The sequence below is a fragment of the Mustela erminea genome, chromosome 10 (assembly GCF_009829155.1).
Source record: "Mustela erminea isolate mMusErm1 chromosome 10, mMusErm1.Pri, whole genome shotgun sequence".
NCBI classification, from domain to species: domain Eukaryota; kingdom Metazoa; phylum Chordata; class Mammalia; order Carnivora; family Mustelidae; genus Mustela; species Mustela erminea.
The window spans coordinates 34,041,599-34,063,595 of record NC_045623.1 but is presented as its reverse complement, the minus strand read 5'-3'; the positions used below and the strand labels follow the sequence as shown (position 1 = coordinate 34,063,595).

General features: G+C 41.7%; 1 protein-coding gene across 3 annotated transcripts in view; it reads left to right on the top strand.

The window, feature by feature from the left end:
- LRRC8C (leucine rich repeat containing 8 VRAC subunit C) overlaps nucleotides 1-21,997 on the top strand; it is an 81,566-nt gene that overhangs the window by 45,703 nt on the left and 13,866 nt on the right. For 2 of the 3 annotated variants that reach the window (XM_032361345.1, XM_032361346.1), the window contains one exon: nucleotides 198-339. In XM_032361345.1, the coding sequence (XP_032217236.1) occupies nucleotides 202-339 (138 nt within the window). In that variant the 5' untranslated portion in view covers nucleotides 198-201. The other variant, XM_032361347.1, reaches the window with a different exon arrangement.

Here is a 21,997-nt window from a genome sequence, read left to right as displayed (position 1 = left end):
GTCACTAAAGGACTTGCCTTTTCCATGAGGAAACCACGCTACCGGTGGTTTGTTTGTTGGCTTAATAAAACACTCAGACACCATCACAACTCCTGGACAGATGCAGACTGTTTCTCACGGTTGAAGCGGCATCTCCAAGGCTGTCAGTGCAGTGTGTTGCACGAAGATGAACTAACCCACAACCTCTCCTTTCTCAGAACCATGATTCCGGTGACAGAGTTCCGGCAGTTCTCTGAGCAGCAGCCTGCCTTCCGGGTGCTGAAACCATGGTGGGACGTGTTTACCGACTACCTTTCGGTGGCTATGCTGATGATCGGTGTGTTCGGATGTACTCTCCAGGTAGGTGCCTAGACTTGGGTCCCAGCGGAAGCCAGAGCAAGACGCTCAGCTATCGAAACCTCTAAAAAGCACTGGCAGTGTGATTTTGAACCATGTAAGTACTAGTTGCTCTTCTCTACCTGTGTATGGTATTTGTAGTCACAGCAGGAAGCCCAAAACACGTATTTACTGAATGTTCCTAATAAGGTAAATAGGGTACTTGTAAGATTTCACTGAGCCCAGATAGTCATTGCCTGTGATCAAGTAATACTTGATGCCACTGACATCAAAGGGAATCCCTTATCTTTCAGCGTTGGCTTTACAGGAAAATATAGTATGTACAGCCACAGTGTCATTTATATTGCCCGAATGGAAGCTTTTTCTTTACCTCTTATACTAATTCCTGATAGGATTTTCTGAAAGAACTAGCATTTTGAGAAGATAAAATTATTTCACCTAATGTTTAATTATTTTCAAAATATGTATTTACTTACTTATTTTAGAGAGGAGAGAGAGAATGTGCACATCTGTGCATGTGTGGTCAGGGGAAGGAGAGAGGGAGAGGGAGAGAATCCCAAATAGGCTCCATGCTCAGTGCAGAGCCTGATGTGGGGCTCGATCTCATGGCCCTGAGATCATGATCTGAGCCAAAATCAAGGTAGATGCTTAACTGACTGAGCCACCCAGGCACCACCCCCCAGATTTATTTCTGAATTAAAATGTAACCCAATCAAAATTTATTCTGTGTAGATGCTATATATTCATATATTGAATCCAGATGCTTTTGCTTACCTGTTATGTGCCAGGCACTATACTTTAAGGAGATGCACACACACATATATACATGCACACACACAGTTAATGTCTCAGGTAAAACTAAATAAACCAGCAGTTAAGTGTTATACTATGGTAGAGGGATAAAAAGCAGTAAGGGATTACAGAGATGGGGCACTGGGCTTGGAGAAAAGAGAAAAGGGGATGATTATATTAAAACTTGGAAAACCAGGGAGCATGGATGGCTCAGTCAGGTAAGCATCTGCCTTCAGCTCAGGTCTTGATCCCAGAGTCCTGGGGTCGAGCCCCACATTGGGCTCCCTGCTCAGCAGGGAGTCTGCTTCTCCCTCTCTTTCCTGCTCTTTCTTGCTCACTCTCAAGTAAATGGATAAAATCTTTAAAAAAAAACCTTGGAGAATCAGCAGTAGTCAGGGGGAGGGAACTAGGGGTGGAAAAAGGTGCCAAGAAGGACAAAGAAAGTTCTAAGTCATGGATGCGGGGAAGAACGTGATTTCTTTGGGAAATTGTCAGTAGGACTGACACCTGTTGGGTGTCAGGAGTGTGAGAGTTGAAGCTATCTATGCCTTGGAATCACCCAGGGGAATGTGGCAGGTGACATGATGTCAGAAGTATCAAAGCAAGAGTGAAGGAAAAAGGGGTGCCCCTGCTGGAGACTGAGAAGGGGCAGCCACACAGATACATGGAAACCAGGAGAGAGGAGGGGCTCAAAAGTCAGGAAGATCATGATGGTAGGCATACAGCTAACTCATGGACTAAGGAGAGAAAAGTGGCACATAGGTCATTCGAAATCATAGTTTGAGTGGTTGGAAAAGTGAATGGAAATTAAAGACTGTGGGGTAGATGTGACTTTCAAGTAGATTAGCTGAGAGGAAGATAAACTTGGAAGAAAGGAAAATAACTAGAAATGGTGCAGAATAGAAATAAAGGCCTTTTAAGTGTTGACTTTTAAGAGGTGTCTGGGTGGCTCAGTTGGTTAAGAAACCAACTCTTGATTTTGGCTCAGGTCATGATCTCAGGGTCATGAACTAAAGCCCTCATCAGGCTCTGTGCTGGGTGTGGAGCCTGCTTAGCATTCTTTCTCTCCCTTTCCTTCTGCCCCAACCCCTCCTCCGCCAACCTCTTTTTAAAAAAAGTTGATTTCAATAATAGTTACCACATAGTGTTTCCCAAGTGTCAGGAGAGTTTCTGAATACTTCATACATATTTTAACTCATTTCATCCTCATGGCAACTGTAAGATGTAGGTACTATTATTATCCTCATTTCCAGTGAGATAACAAAGGCTCAGAGAGCTTAGGGAAACCTCCAAGATAAATGGCAAAAACCCAGGCAGTTGAGCCCCAAAGTCTCTGCTTTTAATCTCTAAGCCCATGCTGCTTTTTATTTGTAGCCTGAGAACATTTTGCCCTTCCTCTGCCCCGCAAAAAGGATGCCAGTGAAAAACTAGAACTTGAGAGAAAGAACATATGTTCACTAGTAAATAAATGGTTGTTAAAAAAACCACGGTGTCCCAGGCACTGTCCTAGGTGCTCAGAATTACCAAGGCAGGAGGAAAAAGTAAAAGACAAATATCCCTGCCTTATGGAGTTTAAATTCTGTGGGAAAGCCAATAAGAAAAACCAGTTAGTGGATTATATGTTAGAATATCAGAAAATTATATTATATTATTTTATATTATATCATATCATATTAAATCATATCATATTATATTATTATAATATTATATATTAGAAGGTAATAAGGACAATGGAAAAGAAACGAGAGTATATGAGGATGGTCTCAGCAGGTGACGTTAGGAGTTGCATTTCTCAAGCAGGAAGCCTTCCTTGGGAAGGGGACGTCGGATAAAGGAACTGGAGGAAGTGAAGGAGGAAGCCAGGCCAATGTCCAGGGAGGAGCCTCCCCAGAAGAGGGAAGAGCAAAAACAAGAGACGCGTGGACAGAGTGTTCACAGATCCCTTCCCCTTCTCCAGGAGAATTTGACATTTGACTTTCTCAACTTTCTAGCTCTGTTTCCTTGGAGACCTGATGAAAGTAGAATGTTAGCCGTGTTACTAGGCAACGGTGCTGATGGTAGAAATGACTGCTGTTTGGTCAATTGCGGCTGGGCTGGAAGAATGACAGATGCCTGGGAGGAAGCCACACCATGGGACTTCTGTGACTGTGCGGACACCTATAACTGGGCAGGCACATCCCTTGATGCACGGAAAGGGTATCTATTGAGTTATAACAGGTTATCAGTCCCTTTGGAGCATAAGGCTTTTAAAACAGGGTAAAGGCAGACCTCCACCTCCAGCGGATCTCTTTTCCTTATGCCTGAGATGATCTGGGGAGGAGGGGCTTGCAGTGAGGTCCTGGGCAGGGTGTGGACCATACACAGATATGAAGGTTCTTCCAAAGGTAGGAAGCCTGATGTTGCTTTGCCGGCAAGCTGTGACTTTCATCCTGGATCTTGCTAGGTGATTCCACAGCCAGATGAGTGTTAGGCTCATCTTAGAGTCTGAATGTTGAGATGAACCTAGAAAGACCCCTGCTGACATTCCAGGCCTGAAGTAGGGGTGTCTGTGGAATGCTGGAGGAAGAGCCGTGAAGCCAGGGTCTAGAGCAGAGGGAGGGAGGGGCAGGGTAGAAGAATAAGGCCTGAGAGGCCCCAGCTGTGGTTCACGTAGGACCTTGTTGTCCCCTATGAAGGGTTAGGCCTTGCTCGGAGTGAGATGGGAGGTTCAAGCAGAAGGTTGTCAGATTCTGCCTTGTGTTTCAACAAGACCACTCTAGCTATTAAGAACACAGTATAAGGGGCAAGGGTGGAAGCCAGGGGATTATTTAGAAGGCCAGAGCAGTAATTCAGGCAGGACAAGAATCCGATGGCTTGTACAAGGATTGAAGCTGTGGTTCTGGATACATTTTGAAGGATAAGCACTAAGATTTGATGGAAGATGGAATGTGATATATGAGAGAGAAAAAAAATCATGACTGTAAGGGCTGAGCATCTGAGAAAAGTTTGTTTTTGAGCATAACTAGATATCCATAGCTAGATATCCTATAAGACCAAGGAGTTCAGGGTGGGTAAAGAAGGATGGTCCTCTTCACAAAGAAGGAGGTGATGGATTCTGGTCCAGGTGGCAGGATAACCCTTGATTTGGGGAGAGGGGCTGTCTTCCACCCGATCTATGAGGAATGGACGGTTTTGTGGGGGGAGAGTGAGAGAGAGGCTTAGGAAAATGAAAGTCTATGCCTCATGGCTTCTGTGAGGTAGAAAGTGACACATCTGCAGGGACCTGGTGAGGTCAGGGGGGTGGCGGCATGTGGCAACAAGGAAGGCATGGAGTAGGGTCCTCCAGGAGAAGGGCAAATATTTCAAGTGGCCGGTTTGGGAAATTGAGAGGGAGGTGACATGGCCAGGAGGACTCCCATCTGTTTTACTTTATTACTATGTCACTGCGCCTGGCCCGGCCACAAGACCTACTTACAGAGTGCAGGAATCGTTTCTCTCATTTGTGTCCCCATGGCAGGATGAAATGCAGGAAAGAGAAATCACACAGAGGGTCTATAAAACTAGTAGTTTGGGGCACCTGGGTGGCTCAGTTGGTTAAGTGTCTGCCTTCGGTTCAGGTCATGATCCCACGGTCCTGGGATCCAGCCCCACATCGGGCCCCCTGCTCAGTGGGAAGCCTGCTTCTTTCTCTCCCACTCCCCCTGCTTGTGCTCTCTCAAAGAAATAAAATCTTAAAAAAAAAAAACTATTAGTTTACTTGGAACAACATGAAAACAAAAGCATGAACCCATGAAAATGTCTATAGTGAACATCATTTAAGAAGCGTGCCCATAAGGGCACCTGGGTGGCTTAGTTGTTAAGCATCTGCCTTTGGCTCAGGTCATGATCCCAGCATCCTGGGATCGAGCCCCACATGGGGCTCCCTGCTCGGCAGGAAGCCTGCTTTTCCCTCTGCCACTCCCCCTGCTTGTATTCCCTCCCTTACTCTCTCTCTCCCTCTCTGTGTCAAATAAATCTTCAAAAAAAAAAAAGTGTGCCCATAGTGGGCTCAGAAGGGACAAGCGAAGAAGTTCAAGCGAGTTCAAGCATGACTTGGTCATCTCTTCCTGTGCCGCAATCACAGTCATCTTCTTGGAGCACAGCCCTGTCATGTCTCACTATTGTGCAGTGGCTCTTGGTGCTCCCCAAGGAGCACCCCACCCAGCGCCACCACCACGCCTCAGAGAGTGACCTACCCTTGGCCCTTCACTCACAGGCCTGTTTCTTCCTCGCAGCCTTCAAAAGAAAACAGACCTCAGTTAACTAGATCCAGGGAGTATAGTCTGAGATGTCAAGGCTCTAAACAATGGGAAATGCCTCAAAGGAAGATTGTGTCAGAATATGAAGGCTTCCAGGCTGCAGATTCAGACAGAGTAGACCATTCGATCCAACAAACATCCCTACATACCCACAATATGCCAAGCATGGTGTGGGGTGCTAGGCATTGGAAGAGAACTACAGAACAGCCCCTGCCCTCAATGCTCAGAATCTAGAGACCAGAGAATATCTATGTACTTCGGCTCTTTAGAGGGAAACTGTAGAGGTGGATTAGTCCCATTTTTCGGATGAGAATTTTCATCTGAAAGGTTAGGTAATCTGTCCCAAAGCCAAAAAGAATGCAGCGGACATTCAGATCTCCTGCTGATTCACCCCTGTGCACTTGCACAAATCACAGGGCCAAATACTACTTGTAAAACAGGATCTTCAGTATAAAAACAAGTACAAAACGACAAAAAGGGAAAATCGAAAGAAAGAATGAATTTCCCCAATTCCGTCTTAGATTTCCTAAAAGATTATTCACTGTACACCCGCCGTAAAAAAAAAGAATAACTTTCAATCTATAGTAAACATTGAAGAAACAAAAAAAATAAAATATGGTACAAATTACCTAAGAAAGTAAGAACATCCCATATAGCCGCATTACAAAAGAAAGTAATGTTCCTTAGGGGAAGAATTTGAGCTCTTATTTTAGTTCTATAATCCTCTGAAATTGGCTTAATGACTGGTAATTTCATAAACAAAAGCTTCTCTGTGAAACTAAAATTCCTTTCCCAATTCCAAGGCAATAGTTTAAATACTTAAATAGGGGTGCTTGGGTGGCTCAGTCCTTGTCTGCTTTCGGCTCAGGTCATGATCCTGGGTTTCTGGGATCGAGCCCCGCATCAGGCTCCCTGCTCAGTGGGAAGCCTGCTAAGTGAGAATCCCTCTGCTACTCCCCCTGCTTGTTTCCTTTCTTGCTGTCTCTCTCTCTGTCAAATAAATAAATAAAATCTTAAAAAATAAATAAATACTTAATCATTAAAATCATATCATAAAATAGGTTTTTATGCCTTGGGTTTCCCTTTGTAAAATGAAAATGTGATCTTTCTTTCTGATCTTATTTACAAAACAAATTATTCCTATTGTTCAAACACATAACAAAGCAAATCTAACGTAGGGTTACAAGGACACTCAGTGGTGATAAAACAGCAGTCTGATAGCTTTTTGACTTTTTGAAATGGCTTCTTCCAATAGCAAGTAAAACTTGATTGTTTATTCCTAAAATACTGTGTTCAGCGGTGCCTGGGTGGCTCAGTTGGTTGTGGGTCTGGCCCTTGGTTTCAGCTCAGGTCTTGATCTCAAGATCAGTCATGGGATCAAGCCGCACTCAGCTGGGAGCTCAGCATGGAATATGCTTGGGATTCTGTCTCTTCCTCTCCCAACCTGCCTCTTCCCTGTGCATGTATACTCTCTCTCTCTCTCATTAAAATAAATAAATAAAATCTTTAAAAAATACATTGTGCTCATAGAGGTTTAACACTTTGCATTCTGAGACTACTGGGGAAAGGAGGAAGTTGTTACCTATGAATCAGTTGTTATCAGTGTCCTTTTTTTTTTTTGCCCTGGTGTAAAGGGTTACAGTCAACATGCGGGTCTTACTCTTTGGACAAATATTTGTCCATTTCCAAGCAAGTAGCTATTTTCAAGACTGCCATGCAATAAGAGCACATATAAAAAGCATTCCTTAGATTACATCAGTGCACATTAGAAGCAAATGTAAACTCATTGTAAACCAGGAGACTGTACGTATCCTATTCCTGCACAGTCACACACCCTTGAGGACCAATCGTGTAAACACCCAACTTTGTGCTATAAACAACACTATTCAAGACTCAACACACTCAATAAAATGTAACAAATCCTGAAAGGTCAACACATTGCTTCCTGGAAAAATAAGATTGCTTTAGATCTCTGCTCCGTGACTCCAGGTTATCTTATTATGACCAAATCCAAAACAGCCCACAGGCAGGCTGTTACCAAATATAGAGTTAGTAGTTAGAAACCAGAAACAGGAACTGGACGAAACAAGCCCCCTGGAAGTCCAAAGAGACTGCATTGTGACTGTTACACAAGAAAGACATTTCCTGCTTTCTGAATTAGGAAAGAAAGCCAAGAGAATGATTTCAGTGACTTGAGAGCACCTACCAAAAACTCCTTGGGGATGTAATCCAATACTCGGGCTTAGTCTGGCCAGCAGGGTCACCCTGGAGAAGAGTTTGGGACATCAGAGTTTGTTGGTCAGAGTCGATCCCCACCTTGATTTTTGGTGCTTATTGAAGGTAACTTCTGCTTCTCTGAGAGCCATCAGTGTCAGCTTCACAGCAAATGGCCTGCAGGTGAAGAGACTCACAGACGGTTCCTGGAAAGTAGAGGTGAAAAAATGAGAGACTCCAGAACGATTCTGAAGGAGTTCATTTTGATCACATGCCCTGAATTCCAGCTTCTGTCTCCTTCCCCCACCCTCTGCCCCATCCTGCCTGCATTTCTAGTAGATCTTTGTCTTTCATCAATTTTTTTTTTTAAGATTTTATTTATTTGACAGAGAGAGAGAGCACAAGTAGACAGAGAGGCAGGCCGAGAGAGCCAGGGAAGCAGGCTCCCTGCTGAGCAGAGAGCCCGACACAGGACTTGATCCCAGGACCCTGAGAGCATGACCTGAGCCAAAGGCAGAGGCTTAACCCACTGAGCCACCCAGGCACCCCATGTCTTTCGTCAAATTTGAATTTAGAGATGGAGAGTCAGAAACTCCTACTTAGATTAACCTCATGTTTTAGGTGAGACTCAGAATTTTGATGAAAGAGCAGATGGCCCCAGTGGGGAGGCTGAAAATGAAGCCCTGATCTAAGATCTGTTTTATAAAGTTTCTGTGTACCCTCATATCACCATTCTACTTTAGGTCTTTGAGGGATGTAAAACAGAAATCATCTGATGATGAAAATAATTTTAAAGAGCAACCTTTCCCACCTCTCTAGGATGGTGGTGGGTGCTGTAAGGGAAACACTCTTTCAAAGTCCTTGTTGCATCTAAGTAACTAAGTTCGGACTTCCTTGTTAACGCTGGTTTATTCAAACTGATACTTTTGGTCTTCCCTAGAACTTAACTCTTGTCATCTATCACCTTGACAATTTAATGTGCAGTGAATTCCTGGCCATGAGAATAATATATGAGTGCCTTTCACCTCATCCTCTTGGTTTTAACATGGGCATGAATTTAAATGCTTTTCTTAGATCATCTGGTGCCGTCCAGTGCCAGTTAATGAATGAAGAACATTTCCTTTTATCTTACTAGTATGGATTGTTATGATCATGTTACCTATTGATGGTTTAATAATGCATCTTTTCCCTCAAATAACATAGCACTGATAGACTTTAGGGGTGGGTGGGTGTGTGGGTGTGTGTGTGTGTGTGTGTTTCTATAAGAAGCAAATGAGATTTACCATATATTTAGTCTCTGTTGTTCATCCTGAGTTATAAGTCACCAAGACCTGTGTTTAAAGGCCTCTGTCAAGTAGGTTTGCTCTGATATGAAGGGCATGATCTTGTGTTTCTAATCAGGGCACTGCACTTGGAGACCCTCTCTAGTCCTCTAATCCTATCAGCCAAATAGACCCACTAGTCCTCCTTTGTTTTCACTTGGTTTCTCTCGAAGTCCCCTCTTTCCCATTTCACTGAGGACACTGACAGCATCTGGGTCCTCTCATCCACACAGGGACTCTGAGGTAAACATTTGGCTAACACCGGGACTACATTTTAATTGTAAGGTTAGTAAATTTCTAGGTTATATCTGGAGTCTTCTGCTTAATATAAAGAGTGCTGTTCTTTCTTCCTCCACTGTACTGTTTGTCTGTATAAACACTTGCATTTTGTTATGTTTATAATTTCTGTTGTTTTGGAACATCTAGCCTTAGTATAGTTTAAAAAAAAATTAACCCAGTATTGTTTTGTGTTCATTTTTAAAAATATGTAATAAAACACTACCAACTAGAAGATACATACCAACTAGAAGATTTAACAAAAAATAAGATACCATTCAAAATAGCCACTATCACATGTAGAGGAATTAAGCTAGCCAAGAATGCACAGGAACTTCACAGAAAACTTTAAAATGTCTAGTGAATGACATATAAGACAATTCAAATTAATGGAGAAATATTATATGTCCTCAGATAGTACAGAATTGATATTGCAAAGAGTCCAGTCCCCACAAATTGTTTTATAAATTTAAAGCAATATTAATAAAATTCTAATTTGATTTTTTTTAGACACTTGATAAATTTATACCAAAGTTTATAAAACAAGTGCTCACTTAACAGTAGTGATGGGAAATAGAATGGCTTAAAGGGAGAAAAAGAAAGAAAGAGAGGAGGAATAGAGGAAGGAAGAGGCACTGTAGGAATGATAATTACTATGCACTGAGGAATATGGATAATTCAGCCCTCTATCCTTGAGCCTCCCCTCTCCCTGTCCCCCTCCACACACACCACCCCAACAATATGAACTAATTTATTTAAGTATTCTTTATAGAGTCAAGTGCTCCATTTAAATCTTATCCTTTTTTTCAGTTATAAACTTCTAAATCTCTGTGCAAATATTTCCGTTGTATTTTACAAGCTGGAAATTTCTTTTTTCTTTTCCAAGCTGGAAATTTCTTAACTCCAAATTCCACAAGTAGAAGAGTCATTAGCTATAAGATTCATCATACTTTTGTTTCGAAGGCAAAAATCTGCTGGAAGAAATACCTCTAAGTGATCTAAACTCCATAAGGTCATGCCTCATGTCAAGTCTATCCTCTAGCCCCAGGGCCAAGGGTAATAGCACATTGGTGTAAGTACTCACGAGAAACCATTCTGTGGAATGAAGGGATGAGTGAATAAGGAAGAGTAGATAACACAGTTTTTGCCAAGTGGTAAGGTGCAGTGAGACTCTAACAGCTGTAGAAGGGGGCTGAGAGCTTTGAATCCCAAAGATAGGTATATCCATTTGTGGGTATCTCACACCATAACTTCAGAGACTATGACCAATGCAAGAGAGAAACCCACACCCCCTGAGGCCTGGTGGAAGGTATGCTTGGCCTAAAGTTGAGAAGATTGATGGGAGCATGAGAATAGACAGCAAATATGTGTGGAAAGTTGAAATGTCTTAAACTTATGCGCTGTGTCCTAGAACACCAAATAGAACTAATAACAAGTTTTAGGAAGAAAGATTTTGGCTCAGTACCAACCCAGACTCTCAAAAAGTCTAGAACTTTCTGAAAATGTCATGTAAAATAGTGAGTTTTCTTTCCTTGGAGATGACCTTCCACATGGCCCAAGAATCCGTGTGTCATGCAAACAATGTTCCTTTGTTCTCTATAATAAATAGTGCTAAGCAGTGAGGTCAGGCAGTGATAAAAAATGACAAGTCTCTGGTAAAAAAATAAATAAATAAAATAATCAACTTAAAATACATTAGATAGAAGTGCTTTGTGAAAAGTAAAGCCCAGGGGTGCCTGGGTGGCTCAGCGGGTTCAAGCCTCTGCCTTTGGCTCAGGTCATGATCCCCGGGGCCCTGGGATCAAGCCCCACATTGGGCTCTCTGCTCAGCAGGGGAGCCTGCTTCCACCCCCCCATCAACCCCTGCCTGCCTCTGCCTACTTATGATCTCTAACAAATAAATACATAAATATCTTATTAAAAAAATAAAAATAAATTTTTAAAATTCCAAAAATTAAAAAAATAAATAAAGCCATATAAGGAGAGAGAGTGACAAGCCTTCTACTGTAAAAAGGGTGGTCAAGGAAGTCCTCTCTGAAAAGGTGACATCTGAGCAGAATTAAAGGAACTGAGAGAGGGAGGGCTGTGGGTATCTAGAGGAAGAGAATGCTAACAATAAAACAGAAGAGGCCAGTGTGCCAGGTCCAGAGGGAGCATAAGGGAGTGCTGCCCCTTGCAATTTTTCTTATTTGCATCCTTTTCATCAGGTTTGACATCAGCATTAACCTACCTTGTGCATCACCACCAGTACTTGGGAGCACTGCACTCCCACAAATATCAGAGGTCTTAGAGTGAAGCTTTCAGATTTAAGTCTGACTCATGAGATTTAGGACAAAGAACTTAATCCTACAGCTTTGGGGACCTAGGACCTTATGAATTGCCAAAGCAATTAGTATGACCCTTGGTCGACACTTTAGCCAGAGTGCGTGGCAGAAAATGTCAAGAGCATACCTCATTGTTCCTACAAGTCCTGAAGTTGCGAAAAGGCAGGATGTGTGTCTGATTCATCTTTGTGCCCACCTGCTTGTCTCAGACTTGCCACGGACTCAAGAAATGTGTGGGGTAGATGCATTAATATGCTTCAGCAGCCCGAAGAATTCAGTGACTGTCTTAATAAAAACAATTGTATGAACGTGCAGCTTAAAACTGAATCATAAACTGACAGGAAAACTTGTGTGGGGTAATTAATGAGGAGGAAATAAAAATCAGATCTTCCCCCAAAAGTAGAAAAAGCAGCCAGTAGCAAGTAATCTTCCTTTAGAAATATCAGAGATTAAATGCAGCCTTCTAGGACTGGGTAAGCACGGAGGAAGCATCATTCTTAGAATAATCAGCATGGGGCGCCTGGGTGGCTCAGTGGGTTAAGCCTCTGCCTTCGGCTCAGGTCATGATCCCAGGGTCCTGGAATCGAGCCCCGCATTGGGCTCTCTCTTTGGCAGGGAGCCTGCTTCTCCTTCTCTCTCTGCCTGCCTCTCCGCCTACTTGTGATCTCCCTCTCTCTCTCTGTCAAATAAACAAATAAAATCTTTGGGAAAAAAAAAATAATAATCAGCATAAGCCTAGTGACAAAGAAGTGAGATAGGCCCTATGTTTGAGCAACAGACTTGGAAAAACAAGTTGTTTGAAGATGTATTATAGTAATGTGCTACAGATCAATACAGCCTGATTAATATGTGGTTATATGCCCTCGTGTACTCGAAAAGTACAGGCCAAAATTTGTGTAGGAAAAAATCATGCTCTTTTAGCAAAGAAACTTCCAGAAATTGAGGTACCTACACAGAAGAAGTTATAAAGTCAGCTCTGCGAGACCAGTGGGATATATTGTACAGAACTGAGAATTTGTTATGTTTTGACCATATGTGGTTATCTTATAATAAAATCGTAGTTGACTGCTGTGGTGAAAACCAGGTTTTTCTTATCCAGACAGTTGCCCATTTATTCAGATGTTGTGCAGAGAAGTATACTGCCAACATCCCGAAGTAAACCATATTGTGGGTACTGATTAAGTTCTAGAACAGTATTAATACTTGATCTTGTACCCAGAGATGGGATTTTATGAGCTTCCCTAGAAGTCTGAAAACCTCCATGTTGTTTTGTAGGAAAATGATTTCTTCATTCTAAACAACCAGTTTTTCAAATGGACTTTTCAGGGCTTTTTTTTTTTTTTTTTTAATGTTCATTAACTCTTTAGTATACTTTAGTCTTTCAGGGATTTTTAAAAATTAACTTAAAATTTAGTGGTTCTTGAGTAATGGTCATACTTTCATAATACTTGGTTATTTTATTATCCAAAGTTTGTAGTCCTGAACTAATTAAATTTCCTTAAAAAATAAACAGCAGAATTTCAGAATTGGCAGGGAATTGAGGTGATTTACTATAGGTTCCCACCCAATAGACAAATCTCTTCTATGACATCCTTGACAGATTAATATAGAGTTTCTATTTGAGTATATGTGGTGATAGGGAGAAGTATTCTGTTCAATGAAATTTTTGCAAATTTCAACAAAATCAGTATGTATTTATTGAATGGTGACTAGGTGCCGAGGACTATGTTTGGCTTTATGGGGAAAACAAAATAATTAAGGGTCCATCTCTGCTCCAGGGAGCTTAACGAATAGTTAGAAAGGCAAAATAACATGTTCTTTCATTCATTATACCATTTTATTTTACACGCTCTGTTATATGCTAAGTTCTAACAACACAAAACTTGGTCTTGGCTCTGAAGCTGTTTGCACTGTTACAAAGATAAACATTCATATACATCCATCTAAAGTGTAAGATAATTGTAGCATGTGTGTACATTCATGCTCACATGTGGTCATGTTTCAATGACCATTGTTTGCAATGACGACAAACGATGGAGAACAGTTAAGTCTACCTGGGGAAATCAAGTTTGTCAATACTCATTATTCGATGATTTTTAAATTACATTCCTGGGGAAGAAAGGGTTATGGTGTGTTACAAGGAATACGATTTGTGAGGCAAAGTAAAATTTAATATATGTTCACTTGGAAGATTCTATAGCAAAAGAAGACTCAGGGTTTTTTCTTTTTTTCTTTTTCTTTTTCTTTTTTTTTTTTTTTAATGTTAACAGGGTATCTTCTCCCTAAAGAATAAAGAAATAAAGGCTCTTAAAATGCATAGTGACTTTTCATCATATAATAGCAAGTCCTAAAAAAAAAAAAAATAATAATAATAATAATAGCAAGTCCTAAACATTAGCTTTCTTAAGAAGTAAACTATGCTAACTGGCAATATTAGGGTCAGCTATTTTAAAATTGAGCTCCAAGCATATTAGTCCTTCAGACTGGTGAGAGTCTTTGCACTGATACTTAAAGCTAAGGCTCTGTAGCTTTAAGTTCAAACATGTTAGCTTATGTTTTGGGATAATGATGTTAACTTTTACAATATAGGTGCTATATAGAACACTTTACATTAACTGAAATTAAAATAAAAATTTAAAGGGGCCTGGGTGGCTAGTTGGGTGAGAGATGGCTTTTGGTTTCAGCTCAGGTCATGATTTCAGGGTCGTGGGATCAAGCCCTGCATCGGCCTCCGTGGTCAGTCAGCATGGAGTCTGCTCAGGATTCTCTCTCTTCTCTCCCTCGGCCCCTCCCCTGCTTGTGTGTGCTCTCTCAAATAAATAAATCTTTAGAAAATAAAAACTTAATTTAAAAAAAGAAGAAAATAAAATGTAGGTGCTACATATTGGACTCAGAAATGCTTAATGCATGATGAGAAAATGTGGAGAGACCTCCTTCTGGATCACTTTCGTGTATGACTATATTGGTTAGTCACTTAATTTTATATTTTTAGAAATTCTACACCATCAACCACAAGGCTTTTGTCTATTAAACAGACCATCAATTACATCATCATTTACCTTGTAAGAAGCCTCATGCTCACTGGAAATGTAAAACCTGAGTTGATTTTTATAATTTCAGCTACATCAAGTAAATTTAAAGAGAAAAGTAAAGTCTTTCCCCCAGATTTCAAACAGAAAATATGAATTCTCCCATAGATGGGTTTTTAGGTAAAACACATGGCTTTCCTGAACCTCAGTGTTATTAAATGAGCAGGATAGTCATCATCTTTATTTAACAATTTATTGTGAAAAAGTGGTGATAAAATAGAAATCTGTTATTTTTAGTCTCTAACTATATACTTCAAGTGCTTCATCTGGTGCATTTCCTTATAGCCCAAAGTGTGATTAGCTGGGTTCTCTGCGAAGCAGATTGAGAAAGGTCTAAGATAAAGGCCAGATGCTCAATTCTTTTCTCTCCCAGAGCACCACACAGGAGCTTGGTAGACAAAGGACAGGACCAGTCAAAAGAACATTTGATGAAAGCCCAGCTCTGCCCCACCTAAAGTCACTATATCCATCTTTTGCTGAGTTAAGGCAGACCTCAGATAAGTCACAAGGCCTTCCTTTGCCTAAGCACTGAAGGCTATGTGATCTGGATGAAGAGGGGCTGAGGGGAGCTCAAAAAGCCTCAGTATCCTCTTTCCCTGCATTTAATGTCTGCCTGCCCAGAGCGAGAAAGGCAAGGAAGAGACTGAGGGGAGAAGGGAGGGTTAGGAGAGGGGAAGAGATTGCTGATTCACTGTAAAGCTAAGGGGAGAGCTTCTCTGGTCTACCTTCCCCAGGCATTCCTTGGATACGGTCTGCTTCCAAGAGAGAGGGGGCTCCAGACCCATCATATCACACCACCTTCAAGGAAGAAAAGAGACTTCAGAGTGGTGACCCCCAGGGGCACCTGGGTGGCTCAGTCATTAAGTGTCTGCCTTAGGTTCAGGTCATGGTCTCAGGGTCCTGGGATCCAGCCCTGCACCAGGCTCCCTGCTCAGCGGGAAGCCTGCTTCTCCCTCTGCCCCTGCTTGTGTTCCCTCTCTCGCCATGTTTCTCTGTCAAATAAATAAAATCTTTAAAAAAAAAAAAAAGTGGGGCACCTGGGTGGCTCAGTGGGTTAAAGCCTCTGCCTTCAGCTCAGGTCATGATCCCAGGGTCCTGGGATCGAGCCCCGCATGAGGCTCTCTGCTCCGCGGGGAGCCTGCTCCTTCCTCTCTCTCTCTCCCTCTGCCTGCCTCTCTGCCTACCTGTGATTTCTCTCTCTCTGTCAAATAAATAAAATATTTTTAAACAATTTTAAAAAAATAAAAATTAAAAAAAAAAAAAGTGACTCCCAAGGGAAGTTCTAAAGAAAGAATCCAAATCTTAAGAGCATGCCCGTCTTAAGAGCACCAAGCTTCCCTACTTTTACTTTAATGCTACTGTCACTACTAGCCCCATTTCTCCTAGAAAGTAGGGAGGAACAAAGAAGAATCTTGCATTCTTCCCAGAGGTCAACTATCTAGATAAGTCAGAAAAATATCGGTAACTGAAATTCACCCTGCAAAGTAAAAGATATATTTACCTGGAAGGTGTGGCATCTTTCTTATCCAAGTTAATGATATTTCTGGAGTCCAGATAGGTTAGCTTCCAAAAAGCATGATGATTTCCTACCATCCAACAAACCTAATGACTAAGAATTGCCATCTCTTGCTTTACCTGCTAGTCTTCCGTGACGTCATAACAAGGTACAGGAATTCTCTCATAAACGATAACCTCTGTTCCTTCACATAAGATTGACCACAGCCTTGACATCATTCACTTGCTGAGTACTGTAGCAATTTTTCTTGGATTATTAGAGTAAATTTCTAAAATAAATGACCATTTTTTTAAAAAATCCCTCAGTATAATTTTTTTGTTTGTATGCTTGCATTGTTTAGAATTATGCATTTTTGTGCTGGTTTACAGCACTATTGTCTGGATAGCCCAGAGGATTTATGTTTCTCTTTGGACTCTTCCAATTTCTTTCATCTTAGTCCTGTTCACACATTTATCTGTGAACTACAGCGTGTCCAGGGTAAGTCAGTTGATTGCAGAACTAGGATTTCAGTTCCTGGAGATTGTTTCAAAAAGATCTTTTCCTTCGTTATTTCAAGAGCATAACTATAAATATTTTAAATTCCACAGGCAACTGAAACAAACTCTCTCTATTGTGAACTATGTAGTTTCCTAATGTTTACCCATAGTTTCTTTTAAATCCTCTAAATTCTCTCATGTGGTTTTGACTTTGAAATGCTTTCCACTTAAATCTTAAATTGCCAAGAATCAAATAATTCACTAGTCCACTTGGCTTATGGAAAAATGCCATGAAGCAAAAACGGTTTTGAATCTGATCCACTCCCTCATTTTTTAATTTTTTTCCCCCTAATTCCTTTTGCATCCTGGTGCAGCCAACCTCAAATGGAGAAGAAAACACAATGTAGATACCACTAAGATACAGGAAATGAGAGCATCCTTGATGACCGAAAAGTCTCAGACTCACCAAAGGTTTAAAAAATTAATATTTGGGGCACTGGGTGGCTCAGTCGGTTAAGTGACCAACTCTGGATTTTGGCTCAGGGTCGTGAGATCAAGCTCTGCGTTGGGGCTCTGCGCTGGGCACAGAGTCTGCTTAGGATTCTCGCTCTCCTTCTCCCCGTCCCCCCACACTCACAAAATCGTACCCGTGCTCTCTCTAAAAATAGTCAATTAAAATAACATTTATAATGTGTAGTCGTCCTCACCCTTGAAAAGTCAGTGTATTTACAGTGGTAGGAGAATCCCCTTTATTAAGGGAAGTATCAAATGTAGATGTGATTCTAAGGCAGATGTGATGGTTTCTTTCTGACTGAGGAATAAATGGATCTTGCTTTCCAATTCTGGCCCCCTCTTCATGTATCTTAAATGAGTAACCACTCAGCTCCAGCTTTAGGAATCACAAGGCAGACATCATTTGGCAATTTGGAAGATGTGTGAAATGAATTGTTTCATCTCAGAGGAAGGTAGCTCGAACACATATATTTCCAGATGTTCACTGGCATCCGATTTTATAAGTGTGCGTGCTTACCATTGTGGTTTGTTTCCCTTTGGTGGGAAAATGTGTTTGCTTATTCACCTTTTATTTATTGCATACCTAATTTGTACCAGGCAGTGTTAGTTAAGGATGGAGTCAACGTTTAGAGAGCTTGCTGGTCTAGGAGGTAAAATGATGAACAATCATCCTGCTTCCTTATCTGCTATGATAGGGGGTAAACCAGGGCTTGAAAGATGGTTCAGTTTTTGTTTTTCTTGTTAAGATTTTATTTGAAAGAGAGCGTGGATGAACAAACTAGCAGTGGGAGGGACAGAGGGAGAGGCAGAAGCAGACTCCTGACGGAGCAGGGAGCCCGACTACTCGGGGGCTCAATCCCAGAACCCTGGGATCATGACCTGAGCTGAAGGCAGCTGCCTAACCATTTAACCAACTGAGCCACCCAGGCTCCCTCTTCCTGTTCTGTTTAACTATATGTCCTTATTCTATATGGTAATAACTCCAGAAACTATAACTTCTTCAGTGTTTAATTCTTCTCCCAGACTAATGGCATTCAAGTCCCTCAAGCACAGAAATTTCTGATAATACAGGACCGAGAAGAAGTGCTTGATGCCTGGGTTTTAGTCAGTACAGATGAAACCTATAGCAAGTGAACTATTGCTATACCTTACTACTGAGAGAACTCATGAATTCAAAATTACACATTTTAATCAATTCCTCTCTCCATTCCCTTGAATTTGGCTTCAAGGACATTGACTCTGCACATCAGAAGTGCCAGGGTATGACTTTTTTTCCTTCTTCTCCTTTTCCCGTTGCTGTCAAGGAAATGAGCAACCAATAAAAACAGACATTTTACTCAGTCTTTGTGTTTGTTAATAAACACCTTAAAACTGGGCAGTTTGCTTAAGACTGGTGTTTTCTTCTCTCTCTTCCTTGTTACTCTCTGGCTATAGGTAGACTTCCTCCGTACAGTGTCTTATTACCTGTCCATCACATAAGATTTAAGCACCATCCTTAAAGAGAAGGCAGATGCAATGCACACGGCACACAGTGAACCGCACACCTCGCAGTTATGTGTTCCCATTTCCCCTGGAGACAGGTGCTTGTTTGTGCTGGTGAGAGGGATGCCAGATGTGGTGCTTGGAGATGTCTGTGTCTGTGCTTCGCGGTGACTGCCCCCAAATGTACACACAAATGTACACACGCCAGCCTTGGAGAGTAGGAAGACATATGACTCAGACATTTGCTGAGAATGAACCCATTTTGGTGTTCACCACCCTAAAACCACCTTTCCTACCTTTTCAGTTCCTTCTCTTTCTCACCAAGATGTGTTTGTGTCTAAAATATTTCCATCGGTTAGCCCTGAAGTGAAATCTGCATTTTCAGAGTGAATGCTGTCACTGATGGAGGCAAATATAGTCTCTTGAGAATAGGTGCTTTCTTTATCTTCTAGCACCTTGTTTCTTGGAGAGTTAAATTTGTACATTAACTGATAACTTGGAGACATGAATGTTAACTTCCTTCCCTTGTATCTCTCCCTTCTCCCGGGAGAATTGAGTCTGCCTCAGAGAGAAAGAGCCACACTCCATCTTTCCCTTCTTTTCTCTGGCTCTTCCCATGCAACTCTTTGTTCCTGCCTCTGGACCCACGAGGTTCTGACCTTAACCCTCCCATAACCTATCCAAGTCCAGTAGCTTCAAGATCCAAGTGAAGGTGCTCCAACCCCATGAAGCCTACCCGCCTCACTCCAAGCCTGAGTGCTCATTGTACTTACCACACCATTCACTTGGTGTATACATGCCTTGTTTGCACCCCTGTGTGACTTTTCATGTGACTCTTTATGTCTCTCCAATAGAGCTAAAGTGCTTTTAGAAGAGTAAACCTTGGTTATGCCTCCTTGATTTTGCTATGATGCTTAACATAGAGTGGATATTCAAGAAGTTCTAGCTGAGGGGCACCTGGGTGGCTCAGTAAGTTAAGCCTCTACCTTCCGCTCAGGTCATGATCCCAGGGTCCTGGGATCAAGCCCCGCGTTGGGCTCTCTGCTCTGCGGGGAGCCTGCTTCCTCCCCTCTCTCTCTGCCTGCCTCTCTGCCTACTTATGATCTCTGTCAAGTAAATAAATAAAATCTTTAAAAAAAAAAGAAGAAGAAGAAGAAGAAGAAGTTCTAGCTGATAAAGCTGAAACTACTCTATCCTTAATATTTCTGAACAAGTCCTGGGAAAGAGGTCTTTAGGATCTGTTTCTTGCTGGTCATTGTTGGGTTAGGAGAGGGGTTGTTGTTGTTGTTGTTGTTGTTGTTGTTTTTAATGTCAGATTGGGGGCAAATCTAGATGATTAGCTGTGGGATAGAACCCTTTGGAATCAGCTGTATTTGAATCTATGGGGTGGGAAAAGGACAGGGTTTATCACTTTCACACTGACCCATCTGCCTCTTTGTGGCTATCATCTACCTGATTGTAACTAGACCATAACCAAATTATCTGGGTGGCTCAGTCAGTTAAGCATCTGCCTTTGGCTCTGGTCCAAGTCCCGCCTCAGGCTCCTTGCTCAGCAGGGAGCCTACTTCTCCTGCTGCCTGCTGCTCTCTTGCTCTATCTCTCACTCTGACAAGTAAATAAAATCTTAAAAAAAAAAAAAATAAACCACTACCTCTTTAAAGAATCACCCCAATCTAAAGAATATGCCTGGATCACAACTGAGCATGTTGAAATGACACCTGCCATTTTATCATACGCAGCAAAGAAGTTCTCACTTCTTTTAGTGGTAATATAGTCATAACTGTGACTTAAAGTCTAGATGAGGGAAATAATCTTGGGGTTCTAATGTACAGAAAAAGAGTAATGGACTTAATTGTTAAGGTTGTAGGATAATACGTACTCTCGTGCTGTTGTTGGGAGACACATAAAGAAATTCAGCCTTTGTGTGATAGAAAGAGAGATTCGGCATGACAGGTGTACCTTGTCTGGCACTGCCCAAGTAATGCTGATTCTTCATAGTCGAGACTAAATTTTCATATTAAAACACACACACACGCACACACACACACACACACACGCAGATTTTTCTTCTGGAAAAGATCCTAGAGCAAGTGTTGTACTTGAAAACTCTTGCTTTGTTCAATGTAGGTAGCCACGATAAAGTGTAAGAGGAGATTTTTTTAAAATGCCTACACGGACTTGAAAACAAGAGAGCATTTCTGTGGAGCAGGAACGGACTACTGAGTGGGGCTGAGCTGAAGTGACTGCCGGGCTGTGAGCCAAGGACAGGCAGTAGCAGCCAGGGGTTGCGCTCCCGCCAGCAAGGGGAGCTAAAAATGCACGAAACAAGATAAGAGACCTGAGCCTGGTTACTGTTTGAAGCCAAAGGCCCCCACTCCCCAAAAGGAAGCTGAAAAGAATGACAAGTAACTGGGTGGTGGACTGGTGCTTCTGAGGAAACCGAGCCTCCCAGCCAGGAGCGGAGCCAGCCTGCCTGCTATTTCCCAACCGGATCTGTGAGACCCTGACATGGGAGCAGAACAACCAGAACGCCATGATAAGAGCCAATGGTGGGTTGGGGGCCTGGGGGTTGGTGCAGGAAACCACAAAAGAGCACACAGGAGATGGTGGGAGACAATCTCCACCTCAGAACCAGCCTCCCACTGAGGGCACAGGAAGAAAACTACTCTCAGAGAAAGCTCTCAGCAAAATTAGCCGTTGGTCCATTGATTTACTTGAGACCAAACTACATTTTGAACCAAATAATGAAGTTCAAGTAAATATACTTACAGTGGTCAGAGAGAAAAAATATACCATTAAAAATTTAGGGAGCTGTGACGGAAGAGCAAATGGATAGAAAACATAGAAATAAAAAAAAGTCACTGAATTTAAAAATATGAAAAATAAGACTATGAATTCAGTAAGATTCTGGTGTTTACCCAGATTAAAATTAAATTAAAAAGCACCCACACCCATGGGTGATCCCTGAGAGGCTCTAACATCCATCTAATAGGAATGATGGGGGGAAAAAATGGAAGAAATGATAGAGCAAGTGTGTAAGCAATTTAAGGGAATTTTGGTGAAGTTTTCCAAAACTGAAGAAAGTTGAGTCCTGAGCTACAGATATTGAGCAGGATTAATCCTTGTATATTCAAAATTAAAGTGAAATTGTAGAGGATCTGGGATTAAAGGCAAGATCTTAAAAGCTACCGTAGAGAAAGCTAGATTGCCCACTAAAGAACAAACTCGATCAGACAGCAGGCTTCCCAGCAGTGAAAATAAAGGCCAGAAGAAGATGGACTAGTATTCTAAAGTGTAGAAGGGAAACTGCTGTCAAGAGAGAATTTTATAGAATGAAAGCAATAGACACACATTCAGATACACAGGACATATGAACTTTC